Raw genomic sequence first — 26,752 nt, forward strand, 5'->3', positions numbered from 1 at the left:
CATGAACATGTAATGCGATACGTGTTCAGGTCACATTTGGGTAGTCCGTTGCGACAGGTCGACCGAGGCGTCTTGTGAAACGGCGCTTGCGCAGCGCACCCCACCGACGTCGGCTGATTGTGTCGAAACGCACGATACAGTCGCCGGCGCACGCCTGATTCACAACCCCCACCCGACAGCTATTATGAATGATAATAATCATGCTTAAATATCACTGGGCTTCAAGCAGTTAAACGTAAAACCCATGACTATATTTGGTCCTCATAAAGAAGGAGGTACAACTTTTTTAATAACGAATATCTCCCCTAAAATTGCAAACTGTAAGTGCGGTAATGCTATTGTCATTGCATGGTTAAAACTCGCGCGTTTTTAAGCGCTATTGTGTATGCGGTAGGCAATACAGTAATTTGCCTCTGTTCAACTTACGCAACACATGGGTAATTTCAGGTAGATAGTGCTCAGTAATAGACTGTTATTATAGTTGTTTGGCTAAACACAAACGTTAGAGTTGTTGACAAATAGCTTTATAGTCTTTACATTATCAGTCAGGTAATTGAGTATGCTGAATTTTTGAATCTTGCAATTAGAATATTTGGTCCTATTAGTTTATTGGGTGATTGAGTGAGATTGTTTATTTGATTCGTTCTTATTGGATCTGATATTCTGGTTCCATCTGGTTCCTCGCGAACGCTTTTATACGCGTTTTATAATACTTCATTTTATAATTTTAATGTTTAATTAATTTAATTTTAGTTTGCAAATAATTATCTATTTTAATGTTATTTTTAAGTTTTTGCAACGCCTTCACTGGGCGTCACATGTACCTACAATATTATGTTTTTGTCAACCCTTACCCATGTGACATGCAATAAATAATTTGAATTTGAATTTGAACGCCTATCATATGGGCTGACCTACTTGTTGTGATTTCCCAGAGGAGAAATGCATTAATAAAATAACTCGTCTTTAAAATTCACAAGCCGAACTCGACCTACTGCAATTATGCCTTAAAGCATCACAATCATCATTCCCACTTTCGCAGTCCACTGGGCTAGTACTTCAGTTGGTGGCATTGCACAAGGCTCGCAGGTCGAGCAAGCGGTACGAGGCTCTCGCAACACTCGCTATTCGGGTCAGCCAACGATTTGTGTGAATTGTGTCATCTGACATATGCTTGCTACAAACGTTTGTTGTTGGCGTTAAAATATTCGTAACATTTTTTCGAAAAATATTGACAATTGACTACAGCCTCTCATTCAATGGTAATAAGCATTGCTCTATCAGGTTAATTTAATATTCATTAACTAACTCCTCGAGGTTTAACTTAAAAACCCAAACTTATACCGAGGAGTACCTTTCATATGCATGGTTTATGTTATGTACAAATTTATTATTGTGTACTTTGCCTTTATTTTGCATCACCAAGCTCTTATTTTTGACGTAGCCCTATTTAATTATCTGTACTGTTAAGAAAGATAACTAGACATATGGATCAATTGGTCAAGGCCTATTCAAATCCAATCATAACTTAATCAATGAAAGTCCATCACACACACAGCAATACCGAAGGAGCGTGTTTTAGTCGATTGTTATCGTCATAAATATTGTATTTTTTGACTCTAGAATTTAACTTTATGTCAAGGTAGTTTGGAGATTAATAGGGAATTTAAAATAAACATCTTGAAACGTAAATTAAATATGCGTTATCTGTCCAAACAACCAAAAGAAGAAAATCCCAATAAGGAATGTAAACTCTGTATATTCGGTGTAAGATTAAATTTTAATAAATTATTTTACTAAAAAAAAAAATCAAAAATACAGTTGTTATTGGATATGTACAGTTTGTACAGATTGGGTAAAATTACACCTTATGTGTTTATGTAGTCAGTTTGAGTTTCCAAGCTGACTCCTGTCTTGGAAGCCATTTTTCACTCACATAAATACATAAATGTATGTTAAAAGATTTGAGTTCAAAGGACCAAAGCTTTTATTATTTATGTTATGATTATAACCGTGTGAAATGACTAAATGTGTTACAGGTAGGTACTATACTGTCTTATCGAGGTTCTGGTTATCTCTTTCGGAAATTCGCTCTTTTTACCTCACTTACGCCCTGTGTATGGCGTAATGTAAAAAGCGGACGTCCAATAATGTATGCAAATAATATTAAATTCTATCTAGTACACTTCAATTATCAAATGTTTATACCTAAGTATGTAATATAAACAGAATTAGTGCAAGGCTAGGCAAATCTAGATGTTTGTGTCAATTACACTTACAATTTTAATATAGAAGATACGTATGTCAGGCGATTGGTATTTCGTTATTTATTGTTTTAAGAGCAAGCTTTAAATATTGCTGGCTGATGAGATGGCTGAAATTTCAGAGTACTAGATGTGTTGCAAACATCACAGCATCTGGCGAAACGCGGAATGGCGAGTGGCTGGCTTTATGCACACATGTACATAGTGTTGCGTACATGTACGCACAACAGCAGCGCGCGCGCCGCATCGCGGCCCCGCTCGCAAGTAGGTCAGGGCGCTCTGCGGCCGCGCGCATTTTAAATTTAGAACGATCCGCGCTTCAAGCTCCGCCCCACGCGATCGCCTAACTACAAGTGTTAATATATTACCTTCCAAACGTTCACATGTAACCGCACCCCCTTAACCATAGAATATGCACATGGGTGCGTTACAACAATATCCAAGAACTACTACAACCTGACAAGCTGCCAGGATTTATTAAACTCACAAACCATAGCGCATATAAATAAACTATGTTTGCTTACGATAAATATTCCCCGATATAATCTACCTCTTGATTTTTATATCAATAGGTACTTGATAGCAGATTGAGTTATGATGACATCCACAAATAAAAAAACTAATTCATAGGATATTTACCGGAAGGAACTAAAATGCATAAAAGATAGAAATTGTTTTGGAAAAAATAAATAATTAAGTAGGTGTATCGGACAGTAATGTGTGATTTAAACGAATTATACATTTTATGATCTTGTCATAATAATATTATAGGAATCATAATTGATCATCCTAGAGGACACAGATTTTTTAACTGCATCGATCCTTTTATATTTCTCACACAATTTATCTTCATTTGTGAATCATCCGAATAGCCACGTTTAACCACTTGAAACTGTGTTACGTCAAATTGACGAAATTGTAAAGGTGGAATTTAAATTTCATTACGATAACTCGGGAAAACACTCGGGAATATCAAAATTGTATGAGTACACTTCAAATGTTTCTTGTTTACGATAATTAACTTTGTTAATCATTTATTTGTTGTTGTTTGGATTAATTCCCAAACTTGAAATTTTCATCTATAAACATAATTAATTATCATTTTGTAAATGTTTAGTTGCTACGAATTCTGTTATGGCACTGAAAGTTGTTTCAAAAATACTTATTATAAAAATGCGTTAAATATTTGAATTTTGATTGGTTGCATTTTCGTTGCTCCGTGGTTAATGGTTAACGATCTTATCAATTAGATTTTCGTAGGTATCACAAATTAATTTGTTTTACTTTATCTTTGCTAGATGCATCTCATGCACAGATTCATTACATAGGTACTCGTAGCAATTATTTTTTACTAGTCGTATGTTTTAAAACTATGATCTTATTTAAGTAATGGTTATACATCATACTGTGCGTGACTGAATAAAGTATTGTAATCATGATCAGGCACCTTCAAGCGACGTGTAAGCGATTCTTTAAAGTAGGTGAAGGTCGGCGACGAATTGCAGCAACTTTACATTGGCATCACAGTTACAAAAACCGGCTCTACGCGGACAAACTTTCGATTTTAACTGCATTTTGACAGCATTGAATGATGTAATCACGTCTGAGACCGATGTGGTTGAATCTACATTGGCGACAATTGCAGAGTGCATAAAGTACTTGTCTCAATTAAAACGAAAGGAATTACTGACTAGAACATTATATTATGTAGACACAATAAAAAGTTTGCATAAGTCACTCACCTTCCAATTTCATCCCGACGTCCAAGCACTTTTGGAAACGGCAAAATGGGCAGCGTTTCCGCTGTGTTTTATCTATGTGACAGGCTCGTTCAGCGACACATGTGTACACCTTTTTGTTTTGCACGGTTCGCTTGAAGAAACCTTTGCAGGACTCGCAGGTCAGCAGGCCGTAGTGATAGCCGCTGACTTTGTCTCCACAAACTGGGCACAACTCCTCGATCACATCCTTTGTGTCAGTTTGGTCGCACACGGTTCCGGCTGCAGGCAAGTAACCGCCGGGCTCACCCCCAGTTCCTGTTGGAAACAGATATGATGGGTCCAAATTGGCATAGCCAAAAGATTGCTGTTCAGGCGTGCACTGGTATGCAGCACCCTGCGGGACGTATTGCTGGGATGCTCCTGAGGGGCCTCCGCCAGATCCAGATCCTTCTGGGCCCGGGCTCAAATCGAAGGGGGACATGTTGAGGGACATAAGGCCTGTCTGCTGGTCCATCGTCATGCTCGGCCGCTCTAGGCGGCTGCTTATTACAACTCCCTACAGCGGCGTTCAACCGCGACAACGTTCACACAGTCACCGAGTTCACTAGCGGTCTGACCGCAACACTATCTGCCGCTCGCGGGCTGCACCTGTTCAATCACTATAGAAGAAGACACATAAATCCAGAGCATTTTGTCCTATGGGCTGAGGTTAATAAGCGCCAGGCGCTGTCAGTCACAGCTGACCGGTAAAACAACTGTTCGTACGAGAGTTGACGACGCGAGTGATGTTTACGATCGCGTCGAGAGTTTGTGTCAGCAGCGGCGCACGTGCCGCTCGGGGGACGTTCCGCGATCGACTGGCGGCCGGCCGGCGACATCGGCGCGCGTGCCGGCGCCTCCCGCATGCGCGCCCCGCTGCCACCCGCGAGCCCCCGCCCGCTCGCACAATGGAAAACGATTAGGAGCCCATGTAATAAGTGAAAGTGAGTCGGTGACCCACTTTCCCGCGATCCAGGTCTATGTTAGTGCGCGTTCGCGCGGTTGCGCCACCGCGCGGGCGGAGGACAGCGCGGGGGGGCGGCCCACTGACCCAGTTGCGCGCAGTGCCGCAGCAGGGCAGGGTTGCCGCGAACAACGAGCGTAATGTTTACGTTCGTTTGAAATTCGCTGCCGAATGGACTCCGATTGTATAGGATATAACAACACTAGCAACACTCGTAAATACTAGGAAAATTCTACTTTACAGGATAAATTCGGGAACAGACAAATTATGACTGATGGATGCAATTTTACTATGAAAGAAAAATTAGAAAAAATCCCATTAATTGACAACATTAATTAATATTAATGTTAGAATTCATAAAGAATTCATATCTGCGTAAAACTTTAGGAACTACAACCTACGTAAAAGAAATAATTTAGGAATAATAATTAAAAAAAACAAATACATAAAAAATCTTGCCGCCCTAAAAACATGTAGGTAATGAAGTCTGTATCAGACGAGTTAAATGTTTGATGACGTCACGCGCTAGCACAAGCTGTCATCGACTGCCGCTCAACCATCGACTTTGACATTTGTCTGCAGCTACGTCTACTACGCCACATGGTCTACATTAATTTATCTTTAATATGCCATTATAATATACACAATGTAAAGTTGACGAGGACAGTCAACTAGCCTATATTATGTCATAAACTTTAGAATTCAAGCCCTATTCATAACTATTTTACTTTTACAATGCAACACGAATTGCTCCCGGAAAGGCGGCGTCGTCAAAAGAAAAGCTTTCTCCAATAAACGTAAAGGTGCCATAAAACCATAACTGACTCGTTTTTAAACATTCCCGTTACCAAGACTGCAGAACACAATAGCAGTAGGTTTTTTCTCTTGGGAACAAAAGATTTCATTTCTGAAATTAAAATTTTGCCAAACCATAAAATTCGGACTAATTAGTCTATTGACAAAGTTACAACAACTAAGAACAAACTCACGAAACAGAAATCGTAAAAAGTAACATTTTTAATTCGAAAAATAAGTAAATCTAATATTTATTATATTTGGTTGAACCCATATAAGATGTTACGGTAAATGTGAAAATTGTTTGAAAAATATTAGTCATACCAAATCTAAATTATAACTCAAAGGTGACTGACTGACTGACATAGTGATCTATCATCGCACAGCCTAAACCACTGGACGGATCGGGCTGAAATTTGGCATGCAGGTAGATATTATGACGTAGGCATCCGCTAAGAAAGGATTTTACCAAACTCCACCCCTAAGGGGGTAAAACGGGATCCACGCGTACGAAGTCGCGGGCGGCTGCTAGTCATTACATAAAATAATATGATAAAAATTTCAATCGTAGTGAAACTTTACGTTACTGATTTAAAAATAAAGATAGTAACAAGCTGAAATACTTATGACCACGCGTGTATCTTAAAATTACTTCAACTTGAAAAATAGGTAGGTACTAATAGCAAGAACTCTTAGGTACTAAAGCTCATAGTTATCTAGTGCTATGATGTTATATACATAATTGAAATAACGATAGTTTAATTTATACCATTCAGATTCTAGATCTCATTGTTAGACGAGAAATAAATAAAACCGTATAATAAAAATATTTAGGGGACAAATCAATAACAATATATTTTTTAAATACAGTCGGCGAGGGATGGGTTATCTTATTATCATTATAACCAATATGGACAGAAAATGATAATGCTCAGAGAAAAATGGGAATAGTCCATTTTTACGCCTTGTTTGGCAATAACGATGAATCTACATGATCGCGGCCATAACAAAATCCTGTTACGTCCTCAGGGATTATTTTGGTTTAACCAAAAGTAATTTCTTTTAAAAGTATCATAGGTAACTCTGAAAAAAAATTTTTTTAACAGACAGGATTCTTCAGTAATAGGTATTACAGTAAAAATGTATAGAACCTGAAAATTTACTAGGACACTTACCTACTTAAAATTCATAGGTGCAAAGCGAACATGCTGCTATTCGGTATCAAAAGTGAAATAAATTAAAGATCTTGACCTGGTTTTTGGTTAAATCAGTCGACAGGTCACGAACGAGTGACTGTAACAACCTTGTGTTTTCGGTCAACTCTACATAATAATACGTATTTTTGATCATAAAAATTAAAAAATTTAGGTAACGGCTGTTTTCGTAAGATCATCATTTCAGGAACAAACATTGAAAAGTACAAATAGTTACTTAATCATTGCATGAATCCATGAAAAGCGTTTTTCTTTTCACAACTCGCAAAGAGTTCGGGAAAACAAAAAACACAGGCATGATTTTGGCAACATTGGGTAAGTTTACAAATTGTTTTTTACAGCTGCTATTTTTGGTTTCTTCAAAGTTAATTTTAAATCGCACATAAAGAAGTCGGTAACAATAACTGGAAGTCATATCGGAACATCGGTTTCATAACTAAGACCTGAATACCGGATGAAAAAGCGACAGTAAAGGTAAGTATACCAAAGTATGTCGTTTTCGCTATCACACAGACGGCGCGGCCTCCTACGAAAGCAAGAGTGGTCTACAGAATCGCACGCGCAGCTTGCTTTCTTCGCATGCGCGCAATCTGACGTCATACTTTCTCCACGTCCGATGACGCGCGTTGATGTAACGCATCGTAACGATGTAGTAATATGCGTGTCGACTAGCATTGTGTTGGCTTGGTACCCGATTTGCAAACCGATGCGTATTGTGATGCACTACATTTAGCATTCAAACCTATTCGTGGACTACCAATCCGTCATAGATGGGATGGATTCAGCATTATAATAATAAAAAATTTTCGTAGTAATGTTAGACAGCTGAAGCTGAAACCGTCGTCGCATAGTGAACTTTACATTAGTGAACTTTACATTTTCAGGAAAATCATTTCCATAAACAACTTCAACTACTAATCACCAATCTATGAGCTCCTCTGAAATGAAAACTATTCCACCTCTTCCAGTTTCTTCCATAAAAACTTTCGTGCTTTTTCTACTGTGTAACGTTATTTTTCAAATTACCTAACTGTGTACTCAATAAGATTTCAAATTCGCAATAATGGGAACAAACTCGTTCTATACATAGCTGGAAAGTTTTTAACTTTTGTTCATTTGTAAATGCAAGAAATATAAATAATCACGAACCAAAAAAGGCAACTGTTGCTGTACGAAATTAGAATCTTTGTTGACGGGAGAAGACCTACTGGAGTTTTAGTACTTGCCAAAAACTTCGTTTAAAAGGCTCTCCAGGGTATTGCTCCAATTGTTTTGTTTTTGCGCAACAACAAGATTGGTCCCAATTATGTCGTCAAGTGGACGAAACAAATAGTTAATTTAAATTCTTAACATTAGCTTAGTAAAGTTCAAACTTCAAATGGCTGGTAGAAACCAGCCATTTGAAGTCAAAAGCCGCTTTATTAATCTGTGGGATTTCATACTTTATTAGCTCAATGGCGGCAAAGCTTTTGTACAGTGACTACGGATACCTAAATCTGAAAGTAGATAAAACTTAACTGAAGTTCATAATTCTATTGAACTTTATTAGTGATCTCAACACTATTTCACTATGCAATCAAAGATAGTATAGTCATATCATGGCACAATGCGGTGTTAATGTCATTCGACCTTATTTGTCATCCTCATTAAAATGTTTCTAGGATGGTGCGTGTGAGTAGGCGCATCGTTACATTCCCTTCTACGTGGACGAGTAAAGCGATGGATGGTTAACACGAACACGACACAACATGTCTATAAACCAAACAGCGCTCCTTTTGGGACTGGTTGATCCAGCTTAGGTATTTAACTTTTCATTAATTGCTCAGTACCAACAATGTTAATAATAGGTATATAGATATTCGTAAGTCATCATTTTAATTTATTGTCATACCATGTAATTGGGTTAACCCTAAAGCCAATCAATATAGCATTTTATTTTAAACAAGAATGTGTGGTTAGTTCAGAGAACGGCTTCTGAATCAATAATGGACCTACTACCGATGCTTCTATTTATTTTTAACCGGCAGACAGCGCTGATTGAATTCGTAGCGGTACTTTTCAGCACTTGCCAAGTGTTTATCTCGAAGCGCTAGTAGGGCATTAATGACACATGCAATGACACCAATCCAATGTAAGGGCCAGTGTTTTAGATCCGCAGTTAAATTATCCAATTGTCAAAATGACAAGCGGTTAAATATTAACAAATAAAGTAATATAGGTAGGTAATACAATAACAATGGTTAGTTTACATTTTGTTAATATTTAACCATTGGTAACGACAATTAGTTATTTTGACTTATGTACGGATCAAAAATTGGTCCTCTCTGTCCCGAATTTAACTGTATTAGGTTAGAGTACATACATATTATTTACCTGAAGTATTGTCTTATAGACAAAACATTGATGCCTTTTTTACATAAAAATGAACAACATTCTGTTTTCTCAATGCCTCAATCACTTAAAGAGAATTTGCGTGGTCGGAGTACTGAAATAGGTAACTAGCAAATAGAAAAATATATTATATTTTCCAGCAAAAAATTCTTAAGTTTAAAACCAACCTACGTTTTTCTAATGATTTACTATGATTGCACGCACAGACATTGTCTTGATACAAATAACTTGGACCTATTATTAAAAACGAAGAAAAAAGCAGTATCATCTTTTAAACCTGAAAAAAAAGCTTAAAGCTTTTTAGGATTCCGTAGTCCTGACAAGGAACCCTTATAGTTTCGTTATGTCCGTCTGTCTGTCTGTCTGTCCGATGTTTTGCTTGGAAACTATTGGCACTAGAGAGCCGTAATTTTGTGGAAGTATGTATGTATATTAATCACGCCGTCAAAGCAGTAGGTACAATAAAATTCTGAAAAAAAAAATGTTAGCTCCCCTATATGTAAAGTGGGGATGAATTTTTTTTCGTCTTCTACCCCATCATGTGGGGTAGGTATGGTTGGATAGATCTTTTAAAATGGCTTCGGGGTTTCTAATGCCCGTTTTCACCATCAATTGCTAATTTTTAAGTGACCCCTATGAAAACAAAATTCCTGTTAGGTGTTAACTACCATAGTTAAAATTCGGATAATTGGACATAGACTTGAAATAAAGAAAAACCTACTGTCACACATATAATACACTTTATGAAGGTTATCTGAGCGTTATTGTAGATGGGTTTACAGTTCTACAATAACGCTCAGATGAAATTATATTATCTGGACTCCAGTGAGTTCCAAATGTTATAAGTAAACAAAATAAAAATTACTTAGTTTCAATATTTTATACTTATTACGCTTATGACCGATTCGGTTAATCGGCGTTCTACTGTACTTGCTTCTAAAATAGGTATACAGTGTGAGTCTTGATAAAGTGCACATAATATGAAAATAGGTGAAACTAGACCTATTTTTATCGACAAAAAAATGGTAAAAAATATCTTAAGATTTTTTTTTCTTTCAATCACTTATTGTGAAGAAAACGTAAGAGGCGTATCCTGATATAATAAAAACAGTAATAATGCTAAATTACAGGCGATTTTTTTTTTTTTTTGAAAAAAATCTGCATTTAAATTCGTGTTTTTTTTTTATATTTGATAAATTTATCTAAAAAATGCCCCTATAACAGGTGGTTTTTATTACTTTGTATTATTGTCTAATCATATCACTTTTGTAAAACCAAAAATCGCATGTCTCTATCCCTATCACAACATTTGCTATGATCGTTTGATCGTTTTTTTTTGTCGATAAAAATAGGTCTAATTTCACCTATTTTCATATGTGCACTTTATCAAGACTCACACTGTATTGTGTTAACGACGGTCACTACAGAACCCTACACTGCGCGTGCCGCGCGTGCCACGACACGCACTTGGCCAATTTTAATTTTTATTAATTGTTTAAGGCAATTAGGTAAACCAGTAAGTATTTATTCCTAAATATTAAAAATTATGATTAGTACTTACTCGTATTTCGAAAACAAATAGCCAAATCAGATATACAAACCATTATGTACTTATCGAAATAAGATGTATAAATTATATTACTCTTATTTATTTAACCCAGACTCCATTTATCTGCTTTGCGGCACTATTTGTTTTTATTTCGCTGAATGCGCCACTATAAACCGATTTAAAATCATTGCGCTAGCAGTCTCGGGGGAGGGTGGCCGGTGGGCCCTGGACGTCCGACGGGGGAGGCATTATGAGGTTTCGGAGCCAAGTGCACTAGGTCAGTGGGTTAAAGTATAGTTTATTTACTACGAGTATTCCCCGACCCGGTGTACAGCAAACAAAATAGTTTACGTTACTGCTAATGATAGTATTGATAGTGGACAAACGTTTGTGTAAAAAGAAAAAAGAAATCCACAATAAATGAAAATGTCATCTATATTTATTTTTATAGAGTTAATATTTACCCCAATTTGTTCAATACTCAAAGTTGAAACTAGGCTAAATAAGTACGAGATAAGCACGTTTGTGTTTTTTCAAGTAAGTAACATGTAATTTTTAGTTTTCAGATAAAAAATCAAGTGTGTGTTTTTCAGGCAACGTGATATTTTTAGTTTTAATCAAAAATAGCAAGATGATCAATATTATGTTATAAATTATAAATTTTTGAATGTTAAATCAGTTGTAATGAAAGTACTTAATGATGAAGATTGAAATATGAATTTTCACATTAATTAAATGGAAAATGAATAGGAAATACTGTTTCATCATATTTTTTAATCTCCTTCAAACTTAAATTTTAAAAATACCCATTTATTAGTAACCTAAATATACGATATAAAAAATAACGTCTACAAAAAACTGTTACCAGCTATATCAGACCCTTTCGAGGGCTTGTTGCCGACTCGACCCGCAGATCTCGTTTGGTGCGGGCCACGGGTAAATTGGCTTAAACTCGGTCATCAGACCTAACTTCATTTATTCTGCAAAGTGCAACTCGACCCGCCCGCATGGGTATTTTATAAAACCACGCGAATTTATAAAGTGACACTTGAAATCACGCCCGATTTCAGGTTAACAAAAGAGATTTAAAAAAAAGAATTATTATGTAGGTACTCTATACTAATTGGACTTTAATACCAATTTCATCATTTTCATAGGGCTTTTATGAAAGTGACACATCTCATTTTGGATTACTAGATATTACTGAGATATATTTTTTTGGTTTAACTCTACAATAGGTACCTAGTCGGTATGCTGGTTAAAATAAGTAAGTGGCATAACTGAATAATTATTATGTATGTATGTTCCACTTCGATATACAAATGTTTGGAATAACAAATCAGGTTGCTCAACTCAATCGCTACAAAGAAGCAGGCGACCTGATTTTGAGATAAATTACTATGGGGTCATTCCATCGTTTCGGGTGTTACGTTCGTACACACATATTCAACAATTTCTTGTATTTTGAAATAGTATTTTAATAATATTAGTGCCTTAATCTGTCCGTTTTTAGTTGTTTTATCTAAATAATAAAGTTAGTGCAGCTTAGAATGTAGGATAACGAAAATATGAGTCGAAAAGTGTGCGTTTCGGGCGTTACGAGATTTTGCCTCTATGTTCTGACTGTTGCTGCATTTACTCGAAATTTAGCGAATTTTCTTAAGGAATCATACCTAAAACTTACAGGACTTCTAAAGTATGAAATTTGCAAACCATGTAATATACAATCACTGTTACATAAAACGTTTTACTATTTTTTAATAATTTTTTTCTTTGTTTCGGGTGTTACAATGGTTCTATTTCGGGTGTTACGAGTACGAAAATGCAACGCGTTTTATCGATAAAATCGGTGTTTTATTAGTCTCTAGGTACTACAAAATAAGGAGTACAACAAATAAACACAAATAGAGCGAATTCTGGTTTGAAATTACGAAGCAGCTTTTCTTAAAAAATATACAAAGTTCAAGTTTAATTTTTCCTCAGAATATAGCTTTTTCTATTGTTTTTGGCTTGAAATAGCATTACTTTAATTTCTAATTACGATATTTAATGTAAATGTCAAACATCGAGACTTTTTAGCAATACCTTAATTTTAGTGTTAAGTCGACATTTCAAAAATATCTTAAATAGAGAAATATGACTCCTTTTCCGACGCCAGCGCTAGTGGGAGGTCGAAGGACACTCACAGTAATACTTTTTGACTTCTCCAAGCAATATACACACATTATCGACATATTAATAAAAATGTAATACCCGAAACGTTTCGGGTGTTACAGTTTTTAATCAAGAAAGAAACATACTAAATTAGTATCATGCTCAGATATTAGTTAGTATTTGAAATCATTACTACCATGACCTTACTTTTACCAAATATTGTTATCCTAATCCATGTGTAAGGTACAATAATAAAACAAATACCTGTTTTTTTGTTTCGGGTGTTACATCGCCGAAGTAACAAGAAAACACACTTAAAACTTGATGATTATCAATTTTTTTGGGACTATGGCGCTATCTACCAATACTATGATAAATACCCTCAAATCATATAGTGGCAAAACATTTCACAGATTGATAGTTTTTTTTTAATCGTATTACCAATAATTAGAGAGAAAATGATCATTCAGACTGTTGACTTAAGTATAGACTTTGAAGACTAATAACTTAAAAATTACTTGTTTCTTGCAGATTTTTTTTGTTGCACATTATAATTTGGAATGTTTACTTTCAAAATTCATCAGATTTAATGCGAAAAGAACATATTTAGTTTTTAACCCTCGGTAACATTTGTCATGGAATGACCCTATGGTTTCGCTCGGTAGATACATTTCTCAATAGATTAATAATTGATGAGATAAATAAAGTAGTCGTAAGTAATGCGATTATTGGTGAAAATTTACCTCTAGTGATGTCCGCACTACCTAATACCAGGCCTGGCTCACTCCGCGCGGTACATCCGATAATTACCTACAGCGAAGCGCCCCGCCGGCGGGTATTATATCAGTCGAGTGTCACGCGCGCGCCCGTCAGGACGCTGGCGTGCGTTGTAGTATGATTATAATTCTATGATCGAAGTATTATTTAAAAATGGACATAAAGAGAAAGAAATATTGTGCGGCGTTCGGGTGTTTAAATTCGAAAAGAAATCTACCGGATTTATCTTTTTTTTTTCGCTTCACAAAGATGCTGAAAGGTATGTTGGCCATATAGGTAATCAATAATTAGGAACCTAACCTACTATTACTACTGCTCAGAATGCGTTCGTTCGTTTCAGCCAAATGACGTCCACTGCTGGACAAAGGCCTCTCCCAAGGTTTTCCATAATGAATGCATACTTACCTACATACGTACTTCATTACAAATAAGTAGATTAATTATTTTTTCACTAGACAGCAACCCTAACAGCGTAAGAAGAGTTCAGAGGCACGCGATAGAAAGAGACAAAACTTGTAGGTGAATAAAATTGTAGGTACGTAGTGCTGTGCGAGCTGAATTCCACTGTATCGCGTCGTAGCAAGACTCCCATTTATTTAAATCGTCTTGCGGAGTAATCCTTCTGTACCTGTACTATTACTTATTCTGTGCTAATACCTACATTACAAAATCTGAAAATGCTCAACAAATAGATACCTATCTGAGATGCATTTTACATGCACTCATTTCTCTCAGCAATTCAAATTCTTGAGTAGCTAATATTTTGTGCGTATTATTTTATAATTACATGTTTATGTTATACCTACTCGCCCTTCGAGTATTAGGTTGCCCTATTTCCACAGTTGACCCAATTGTGAAGGGTCTGGGACTGACCTACATGCGGAGACCGTGTTGAGTCTATAAAGAGCCTTCTCAGAGAATCCTTGGAGAACTCCAGGGACTATTGCACACTTTTATTGCGTACAATATAAAAAGTACCATGAAAAGACATTTTAATAAATAAAATTAAACTCCAGTTAGAACTCGTAGAAATAACCATTGAATGTTTTATTAACGACCTCCTAGAGTAACTTATGTTACTCGCATCAATAGCAAAAGGCCTCCTGCCTATAAATAACAATGTTTTTTATCCTTGTTACTGGACTATTGTCGGCAAACGTTTAACCCTGATAAACAATGAGCATTCATTGCTGCACATTCGGCACTACAGTTGCCAGATGAAAGAAACAAAACAATACGGTCACAAAATAAAAATTGTCTTTGTTTTCCCTTTTCACGATGTACTTACGATAAAACATTTCGCCCATCATTACTTTACGATGAAAACGTAGGTATCAACCTATTTTATCAGTTCGAAGCACCACATAAAACTTCGGTACCAACCTACTTGATCAGTACCACACATAAAATTACAAATCAATTCAGTGAATTTGCGTGATAGATGTTTCTGGAGCATTTTGCAAGAGCATTTGAATTTGAGTTTCAAAAAATGTTTAATATTAAATAAAACATTTAGATAGGTTCTATTATTATGAAACGCACGATCTAGATTGCAGATTTACCTATTGACTGCTGTAGAGAGGAGTAAGTACCTATCCCGTAGGTATGCTTACTCTTCTCTTCGTCAGATTAGTCGAATTCTTTAAAATTAATTCAAAAAAAATTCCCACATAACTAATTTTCAGTATCAATAAGTATTATAAAAAATCTATTTACTGGGTTGCAAAACAACCATTAATTTTCTAAGATTTTTGCTCCCTAACTGAATTGATTTTTTAAATCTCCATGTAAAAAAATAGAATTAATAAAGAGGTATAAATTATTTTAAAGTTACAAATACCTAATTACCTCGAAAGGTGTTGATTTTCACCCATGTATGTGTGTGTTTTTATTGGTGTATTAGAGTTTTCCCCTCGAACTCTACTCTGCATTAAATAAAAAATATCAAAATTCCAATATGCGTGCTATTAGGTAGGTGCATGATTCGTCTTATCACTTTAGTAGTTTCATCACATCTCAGTAACTCGTCACATAGAATGCAATATAGGTATCTGTGCTGACTGCTGAGTCGTGTCGCAACGAGCATTAACAAAGGCACCTGCGAATCATTTCACTAACATTCTTTAATTTTATATCTGTCATAATACTGAATAAAAACTCTGCTTTTGGAAGTGGCATCTTTGGATCGTGTCATTCTGGCTTTTTACACTCCTGTAAATGTCAAATGCATCCAGTTATTATTTTAGGTAGGTAGGCACATAATAAATCAAAATATTCAAAATGTTGTTACAACCAAATAAAACTACAGTGCAGCCTCTAGTTGAGACCTTGTTACTGCAAAACTGCAATGCATATTTAATGCAACGAAAGCTTATCTGCGATGTTGACATCATGAAGATGCATTTACATAGCGTTAATGTCAAAAGAATACGCCCGGCGTGGTTGCACCCAGCCGTGCCTTAAATCAGATGTGAAAGTTGTTTCATAAGATTAAATTTCTATATCCTACAGCTTATTTACAGAATCGATAAATAGGTGGACGGGTCGAAGCGGAACGAGGAGACCGTGTGCGTAGGAACTGCTGGTGACGTGAGTCCAAGCTGTTATTGAATACTCTTTCCATTTAGGTCAGCCCCACCTGGTGTTACGGAGCGCTAGCCACCCCGCGAATAAACAAATTTGACAGGACGTCACCAGCATATTCCCTCGAGCGATAATATTTTGCTTACGTTATTATGTGCATTGGATGGCAACTACACTCGCGAGCAAAAGTATGGAATCACTTACATGAAGTTGTTTCCACGCGATCTTGTGTACTAACGAATTTGTTAGGAACAAAAAAAGTGGCACCATTTTAAATATCAAACTTTTATCTTTAAATTGATACCAAATTTATTTAAATCACACCAGTATTTAAAAAGATATCCCGGCTGATGTGAAGAAGTAACGAAAAAGACATGTATGAACTGTTTGATACGTCGCGAGTTGCGGCCTATTTACCCCCTATAAAAGCACGCGTTTTCGGATTTTTGCTTTCACACGTTGATTCATACACATCTCCGCTTCTTTTGACACTTTACCTGGGATTCTACACCTTCAGGGCTCAGCCAGCGGGCTGTCGCACGTCAGCGCCACATAAGCCGGTCCTGGGTTTCGAAAGTTTTAAGACGCTTTCGGGAGACTGGTGGCTTTATCCCGAGACCAAGTTCTGAACAGCGCCGGCGCACATCGCAGAGGGAAGACCGTTTTTTCATGTCAACCTCTCTATGAAATCGTCATTTGACTGGAATCGACGTCCAGTAAGAGCTCAGAAATGTTCGTAGGATAGCTGTTAGCGAGTAGACAGTTTGTCTAAGACATAAGCAATAGAATTTAACTCCAAAAAGGCCTGCCACAGGCTCGAAACTGACGACAACGAAGTGGCAGGTCATCGATAAGCACGCTTTCAATTTGCTCGTACACATCTCGATGTTAAGTCGAGCAAGCCACCCCCATAAGCCACTGTTTCAGCGAACCAGCACTGCACAAATCGCTCCTCAGGCCGCCTATAAACCCGACCTCTTCGACTGCTGCCCTGCAAACACAGTTTGCATTCATCGGAGAACAGAACTCGCCTCCATTACTCGCCTTCCCATCGAAATGTGTACGAGCAAATTGAAAGGGTGCTTATCGGTGACCTGCCGTCAGTTTCGAGCCTGTGGCAGGCCTTGTTGGAGTCAAATTCTATTGCTTATATCTTAGACGAACTGTCCACTCGCTAACAGCTATCTTTCGAACATTTCTGAGCTCTTGATGGACATCGATTCCAGTCAAATGACGATTTCATAGAGAGGTTGACATGAAAAAACGGTCTTCCCTCTGCGATGTGCGCCGGCGCTGTTCAGAACTTGGTCTCGGGATAAAGCCACCAGTCTCCCGAAAGCGTCTTAAAACTTTCGAAACCCAGGACTGGCTTATGTGGCGCTGACGTGCGACAGCCCGCTGGCTGAGCCCTTCTTGCAATAGTGCAACGATTTGTGCTGCTTCTGAAGGTGTAGAATCCCAGGTAAAGTGTCAAAAGAAGCGGAGATGTGTATGAATCAACGTGTGAAAGCAAAAATCCAAAAACGCGTGCTTTTATAGGGGGTAAATAGGCCGCAACTCGCGACGTATCAAACAGTTCATACATGTCTTTTTCGTTACTTCTTCACATCAGCCGGGATATCTTTTTAAATACTGGTGTGATTTAAATGAATTTGGTATCAATTTAAAGATAAAAGTTTAATCTTTAAAATGGTGCCACTTTTTTTTGTTACTAACAAATTCGTTAGTACACAAGTTCGCGTGGAAACAACTTCATGTAAGTGATTCCATAGTTTTGCTCGCGAGTGTAGTATGAGCGATCGCAGACCTTGTAACACATACTGGCCTGATTTTAAACATAATGTTTGGATAAAGACTATCCTTGTCACTACTGTTTCTATGGCAAGTCTTTCATATGGCGGTATGGAAAACGCGTTTATCGGAGAAAGACAAAATGAATTTAAACAAATGTTTAAAATTGATTAAAAATTTTAAATGGGCCAATTACCTAAATGAGTTTTCATTATTTAAAACTGCTTAAAATAATTGCTCAAAATTCTCAAATACAGCAAAAATAAATAATGTTACAAAACTTAACAAATATTTTACTAACAGTTAATTAACCTTTGAATGTGTCTCGAATGTTTTTTATGTTCAGGGCAAACTGAAACTGAAAATGATATTTTATTGACAATAATCAATTGGCTGACATTTTAACTCCAAATCTTTTTTTATGATTCTGATTCTGACTACTTTTCAGGAAACACTTCAACATTTCAGTTACATAAGTAATGTTTGGTACTGTTTAACTATAATTATTCAAGCTTGCACCTGAGGCCGAGTCGGTGCCACAGGGATATGAACCTTATGAACAGTGCCGGATTTAGGTCGAGAGGCTCGGGGCTAGGGTTGCCAGGTCCAAAATCACAAAAGCCGGACTTTGTGCTTCATTTGGCCGGACATTGTACCCTAAAAGCCGGACATGTGACGGGGGGGCAATTAGTGTCAGCTCATGAGTGAGTACTATCAGCATCGGTTGCTAACCAACATCCTGATGCGTGCGCTTCATATGCAAAAGCCGGACAGGCCGGACAAGGCAATATTTGGCCGGACAAGTCCCTAAAAAGCCAAACATGTCCGGCTAAAGCCGGACGCCTGGCAACCCTACTCGGGGCAGCAAAGAAGTGTGGAGGCCTCCTCCTGGCTCCAAATTATTTTTCAAATAAAATTGATTTTTTTAGTGAGTTTTCCAATAAAATCTATTAATCATAAAAAATGTAATCGCAAATAATTATTATCAGATTTTTTCCGAAGCCTCTATTGTGGGCGTCCCTCTTTTGTGGAGACCCCGGGGCTGCTTCCCCTATTGCCCTCCCCTAAATCCGGCCCTGCTTATGAAGCCTGAAAATAATACTAGAATGATTTTATATGTATTGCTTACATGGTACTTCATCAATGCGTATTGCGCTTACTGTCTTACGGGTTGTCTATTATTTACCGAACGTACCTATTTGAATTGGCCTTTGAACGTCACCGGGGTTTTTCCATGCGAGTTGTGTGATCATGTAGTTTTTATGGGAGTATATGGAACCGTTTGGGGTAGGTTGTTGGAAATAGTTAATTATTATCAAATGATTACTTTTTTATGGTGTATCTACAAAAAAAACTTGAATTCATTCATAGTCATACTTTTTACTGCAGAATTATATCGAAAAGGAAACCATAATATTTAGGGCAGGGATATACGTTGTACGTATTTATTAAATCATAAAAAAATAAAAGTAACACGCCAGGGAAGGGCTTTTAAAATGGAACATCATGTGGTGTCGCAACGCAACTTCGCAAGAGGCTTCCCTGTGGGTATGAGTATGGGGGTTAATTTTTAATTTTATTATTAATTCCTAAATTCGTTTCCTCTTACATAATAAGTATTTGAAGTCTTTATTAGGTAGGTAGACCAAAAAAATTGTAAACCTATTAAATTATGTGGTTCTTTACCTTGGAACTGTGGACTCAAAAGATTAATGAATATAAAAATACAAACAAAATAATTAACCATCGATCGTTACCAGTATGAAAGTGCCAAGGCCGACAGGCGCGGCACATACGGAACAACTGTCTCTTTGCCGGCTCTCGTTTTACTCTTTACTACTCCGCGATCCATTATGCGTCAGCGTCCATTTTATCCTTGCCTCAAATTCTCATTTTCATAGCGAATTGCAGATCAACCATTATTTTGTATTGTATTGGCATCTGAAGCTTAACCCATCCATCCAGTGCATGCGATGCATTTTACTATTTTTTTAACTCATTAAGATGATCCTTTTTAGGTTAAAGGTTAGTTCGCCGTCCACAAGTTCCAAAATAAATTTTATTGAATTTGATACAACTGCAATACTTAAGTAGGTACAGTCGCCGCGGAATGAAAAGGTTCGTCACCTTAGTGTCGGTTTTCGCTTGCATTAGGTATTGTAAGAGTCAAGCCTGCCAACATACCAGTGCAAGAAACAGTGCTGCTAACATTTAAATAAATGTGACGTTTGCTAACGAAGAAGGTTTTGCTTATTTTTCTGTCCCATCAGTGCAATGTTACAAAATGTATTTTTTTATTTAATAGAAATAATAATGGCAGGTTGAACCAACAAAAAGGTTTTAGTTTATCAATCATAAAAATCTTCTTGACAAGATAAATGTCAAACAATTTAATCTGAATAATTTTGAACTTTACTGACAAACAGTTAAAGATTATTTTGTCTATCTCGAGATTATTCTGTAACATAGTTTCAAAAGGTAATATGTGCTCGCGATTCGTTGAAGGAATCAATTTGAAAACTGACGAACCTTTTCATTCGGCGACTGTACATGCACTTTTGACTCTACCTTGGTTTATTTCACCCTACCTATTTAAAAAAAGAATTAAATGACACCAGTGGTTTTAAAAGCGTTTATTTAATACCTAAATAATCACAAAGTTGCTTCAAAATTATGTGTTTGTGACGCGTCGTCGGGAAATTGCAAAATCGACATTTCACAAAAATGGCGCCTGCTTGAGTACGCTCGTCGGTTTGTAAATCCGTACCGCTTGGATTTCACCATGTGTCATATTTTAGGATAATCACTTCTGAAAAATATATTTTTCTTATTTTAAAATGTTACTTGCCTACTTATTTCAAGCATCAAAGGGTAACTTTCATATTATGAGTAATTTGTTAAAATAAAAAACAAAATATTTTTTTTAGCACCTGTGCATCAATTTAAATAAAACGATTATTACATTTATGTTAAGCATTTTGTAGACTGCGCGCTCGAATTGGGTTTCATAGACCACTTACAAAATGACTAGGCCTTTTACAATTCGCCATTGGCATTTCTCAAGCGATCGAAATTACGAATCATGCGATTCGCCGACGACATATGGATTCGATTGAAATATTGAAATTCAATAGCGTTGTATGTCTAAAAGGTTCTTCTACTATTGTCGGTGTTTCCTTCCCTATCATTTACATATATTTTCGTTATAATTGCATCCAGGAACTAAAGTCAGCGTGTGATTTTTAAGTAGGTAAACACTTGTAAGCCGAGTACCTACCTACATAGTTTTATGTTTCTTCCCAGTCTTCCCACGACCCATTCTTTCCATTAGTCTGAATCATGTAAAATAAAAAATAATGCTGATAAATTCAATGGGGTGCGTGAATCGAAAATGAAAAACGGTTTTATAAATTCAGTGACTTGGGACTTAGTAAAGGGTCGAAACATTGAACTACTTTTGAAAGCCATGCTGATGTAAATTTACGAAAGAGTTGCGTTTGCAACCAAAACTTAAGTCGGCAATAAATAAACACTGTAAAATATTAACACAAAACTCTTTTAAGGCTTGGTTGCACCATCTTAATTTTACTTTGACAAACGTCAAAAATCTGTCAAACTCCATACAAAAAGCACCGGTTATCGTCATAATTACTGTCAAAGTAAGATGGTGCAACCCACCCTAAGACTTCGTTGAATTTTTTTAATCGGCAGTTTGAGAACATAACGAACACATGTAAGTATCATAGGTAGTGTTAGGTAGGACAAATACCTAATGTAGAGTCATACAGGAATCTTCCTAGTTCAGGTATCAACCCACCAACATTATTATTTTTTGTTTTCCCTGATTTTGTTTTTGTTATTATCTGTTAGGTTGGTGAGAAATAAACATTACCTATAATGTTGCATCACGCACTACGACCATGTTAGTCTGACTGGCTGTTTCCACTTTTAGTGGAAATCTTTTCCCAAAGCTTCTATAATTGAATTTCACCAAATCACCATTAACTACTTTCCAGGCAACCTCTCATTAATAATATATTGAAAATACCTAATTTTCCATGAAACATCGTGTTTACGACACCGATTTATTTGATGGAAAAACAGCCTATTATTTTATCTTTATGTATTACAAACGCAAATTTCCCGAAATCTATAAACGATACTTTTACCTGTTTTCTTAGAACGCTAAGAAATAGCTTATCCGTCTGGCCGCCCCCAAGGATTATACACAGATATTGTGTATTATTTACGTTGAATTTCAGTCCCAAAAAGGTGCTACGAAATATTTATTCGGTTTAACAATAGACTATTATTGCGAATCTTACCGTTTTGATAAGGTAAATCGTATATTTTTCGTTGATCATTCTCTTGTTAACGATAGCAAAGTGTATGTAGGTATACGTTCTAATAACCGAATGAACCGCTCGCTCGCCGTAGTTCGTATGCTTGGTACGTCACTGAACTACTGACCGATATGAAGTAATGAGCATTGTGTTTGGTGATAATTAACTGACATCATCATTAATCGCTATTAGTGAAGTAGCTGTACAGGAGCAAATAAAACTTAAATAAGCACTCGTAATTATCACACTTTTACAGTACCTTACTATTTTCCAGGTTTATTTATTTACTCGTAGTTTTTTATAATAACGAACGTAGTTCAGGCAATTGGCTCTTTACATTGAACAATTAGCACGATTTCGTAATTTGTGACATCTTATCAACGTATTATGTTTGGAACGCTTGATATTATAATCATAATAGTACGTATAACTAAACGAAGAAAAAAGTTAGACAATTAGTTCTGAGCGATATGGATTATGGTGATATGGCGATTTTTCTATTCGGAAGAAGTACCTATAGTTAACGCCAATTTTATTGCTATTCGATGATGGTTTTAAGTTGTAGAACAATTTAAATATTATTGAGTAAGTTTTCATCAATCAGTTTCAATTTTGTATCTTGCTTAATGGGTGTTAAAGTAAAATAATGTTGAAATCGACGCACGGAGAATGGTAATCGTGGAAAACAATGACGGCGAACCGCTCCAAAACACAATGCAGCAAATGCATTAACATAAATCCCTCCAGAAGCGATACGCATAAGTTGGCACAACATTAAGCATAATTAGGCGTTGACCCAGTTTTTTATCAAAGCTCGTTGCGATAGAAGCGGCGCGGGCGCACTGCGCACACCCACAAATATCGCACGGGCCGACCGACAGACACCTGCGTGAGCGCACACGTAAACTGCGCAAACATTTTGTCTTACTATGTTCAGATAAGGTTGTCTCGCAGGTCTTAACAATGTCCAACTCACACTGACTAACCTACTTATTGACCTAGGGCAATTTATTTTATTTAACACTAGGTACACTTATCAACTTCTGTTTACTTACATTAAGTACCTATCAGTCGTTATATTCTAATAGTACCTAGGCATGCCACGTATTATTTATTTTTACGATTATATTGTACACAAGACATCTAGCACGTCGTAAATATTTTTAATGTACATTGCGGTTAATTAAATATTGCTCAACACCAGTGATAGTGGTGATCAGGTCAAGGCAATAGTTAAGTATTGTCAAAGGTGAAATTTATTTGTGCAATAAATAAAAACAATAACACAAGTGTAGGTAGGTAGTACATACTGATAAAGTGTACTGATATTAAATGCACTATTATGTATAGTGTGAATGCTATTTCTCACGTACATGTAAATAAGCGAAGCCTTGGCCCAGTTACCACGATTTTAGCGGCATTACAAAATACTCGAGTGATGCGGCGCGGCGCCCGCGCATTAGAGTGGGGGCTACGCAGCACGCACTGTGCAACGTATGCCAGTATTATTGGGCAAAATTGAACGACGTAGGCACTTATCCACCACATTATCAATGTAAATTAATCTATTACAGCCCTATTTATTTATCTATGTATTCAGAATTCTATTTACATAAGACTAAATTAGGATAATACTTATGTTTTCAAGAGAGCGAGATATTTTAAGAAATATTTGATAAAAACTAAAGTGCATCATTAATTTAAAAAAAACATTTTGTAGATTTCACTTACTTATTACCCAGTTATTTTTCAGTCTTTCCGGTGATAATTATTCTGAACAAATACAACGTAAACGTCATTAAAATAATTTTAAATTACGCATTTAAGAATTATACATCGCTAGACTTGGCTCTTTATCAGATTTCACACTTTTTCAGGCTGAAATAAACTCAATCAGAACTTGTCACGTTTTACGGAATAGTTTTGTTGGCATTTTATTTAGCAATTTGGTATTTTTATCTTATGTTCTTTTGTGATCAAATACTAAAAGTCAATGTATAAATAACCTATTGCTTTATTTTATTAAACTACAAAATATCTTACTGACAACAAATTACTCCTGTTTGTTTTTTTTTTCATATTACATATTTCATGAAATTTTCACACAGTGCAGTAAGTTCAGAACCATTTTTGACCACCTACATGACTGCTCGCGTACTATATGCGCAGCCTTGCTTTCGATATCGCAATCTGACTAAAATGTAAACTACGAAAAACTGGTTCCAAAACATTTACATTACGATGATAGTATATCTAAAATCTACATACGAATTATATTATGAATCGTACAGCTTTAGCGCTTGGCTCAGCTTATGATACTTTTGGTAGAGTGATAGGTGCTAGTATTTAGTCTGAGGTACAATTACAAAGGACTAGTAAGTAGGTCTAGACAAGTGGCACTTTTTATCGAATCTAAAATCGAATCCGTTCACGGAGCGATGCCTAGCAAAATACGCCGGAGCTAAGGCCTTTCGTGTAATTTTCCATCAGTGAAAATAGCATAATTTAATAAATATAACAAAACCTTTGAAGTAGAAACATACTACCCACAATCTGTTTGATTCGAAGCGACTTATTTAATTACCGTTTGGTCCACGAAGTGAATCGTTTGAGTATTCTTTTCAGAGAGGCCTTATGAATAGGTAAGATCTTATAAAAGACAATGCCGGAAATTGGCGTCTTTTTTTTTTCGCGCGGCCATCGACCAAACTTTGTTTTTTTATTACAAAATAGTGTAATAAACCAAACTTACTATGACATGCATACCTCTAAACTCAGTCTGAACTGAGTTACGAGCATTAGAAGTTTGATGATTTTCATACTAGATTTGCTTTTTGCGCGCAAAGTTTTGTAAGAAATTGCAACAAAATAGTGAGATTGTATGTGTAAACAAACAATACCATCCATTAAAGGCTCCAGACATCAGTATGGAGCAGAATCAGCGCAATAAAAAATAGCGCAATATTTTGTTGCAATTTCTTACAAAACTTGCGCACAAAAAGCAAATCTAGTATGAAAATCATCAAACTTCTAATTCTCGTAACTCAGTTCAGACTGAGTTTAGAGGTATACATGCCATAGTAAGTTTGGTTTATTACACTATTTTGTAATCAAAAAACAAAGTTTGGTCGATGGCCGCGCGAAAAAAAAAGACGCCACTTTCCATACAAAATCTGGCATTGCCATTTTCCGTTCAAATGCAATTCACCATTTAATTTGAAACGAATGTGGTGTGGGTGGAATCTTCGACAGTTATTGAGGCTCGTATTAGGTATAAAATGTCACCCAAGTACGATTCCACATTCAATAATAGATTCAGTCCTGTGATTGGTGTAAACCAATCATCAAGTATTATGATTCTTAATTTTCCATCAGCAAACAGATGTACAGCTGAAAATCCACAGTATTTATATAACTTGTTTGTGTTAAAATACATAGCTATATTACGTAGAGTCACTTTCAGCCTGCCGAAAATGATCAACACTTAGTTAACGCGCATGATATACAAATATACAGCACACGTGGAACTGGCACAAGGTTGTTTGTAGAAACGGCGATTCGGTCGGCAAGGAAACAACGGAAACCGATGATTTGCCCGAAAGCCGATCGATTTGGATAAATCAAACATGCAACACGGCTCCATGCATGAAACATTTATGTATATAGTTGCCACACAGGCATTTAAATTCTATTACTTTCTCGAGGGAGAACTAGATATTATACACAACTTCTTTTGTATTTTATTTAAGTACTTATAAGTTATTTGTAATGTATCATTTAAAGCTATTTATTTAATATCAGGGCAGTTACAAATACGTCAGTAATCAAGTACTTAAGCAGTCGGATGCAAAACATTTTAGAAACGCAACGTGGACACGTCTCTATGATTACTATGAAAGTGATGTTTATTAATTCTTATTCAGCGTTACGTATTTTCTTTATATTAAATTAGCGGCTGGTGGCCGCTGTACTGGAACGCGATTTTATTGCAAACAAATGAGCACCTAGGACATCCTGCAATCTGACGGTAGATGCCTCGTGAGCCCGTATTAAGCGGCTGCAGCGGAGGCGCCAGAGCATAACATCCGGAGCTATTACCGACATTTTAAGGTGCATTCACATCTCTGTTCGTAGAGTGCCATTTACGTACCTACCTACCACAGAGAA

The 26,752-nt window shown here is 36.4% G+C and overlaps 1 protein-coding gene across 4 annotated transcripts in view; it reads right to left on the minus strand.

Moving 5' to 3' along the window:
- LOC135087133 (nuclear hormone receptor FTZ-F1) overlaps positions 1-26,752 on the minus strand; it is a 117,336-nt gene that overhangs the window by 26,719 nt on the left and 63,865 nt on the right. For 3 of the 4 annotated variants that reach the window (XM_063981974.1, XM_063981973.1, XM_063981971.1), the window contains exon 1: positions 4,007-4,831. In XM_063981974.1, coding sequence (XP_063838044.1) covers positions 4,007-4,505 — 499 coding nt within the window. In that variant the 5' untranslated portion in view covers positions 4,506-4,831. Of the gene's footprint in view, positions 1-4,006; positions 4,832-26,752 lie in introns of those variants that run through there. The other variant, XM_063981972.1, reaches the window with a different exon arrangement.

Source organism: Ostrinia nubilalis, chromosome Z (genome assembly GCF_963855985.1).
Source record: "Ostrinia nubilalis chromosome Z, ilOstNubi1.1, whole genome shotgun sequence".
NCBI lineage: Eukaryota > Metazoa > Arthropoda > Insecta > Lepidoptera > Crambidae > Ostrinia > Ostrinia nubilalis.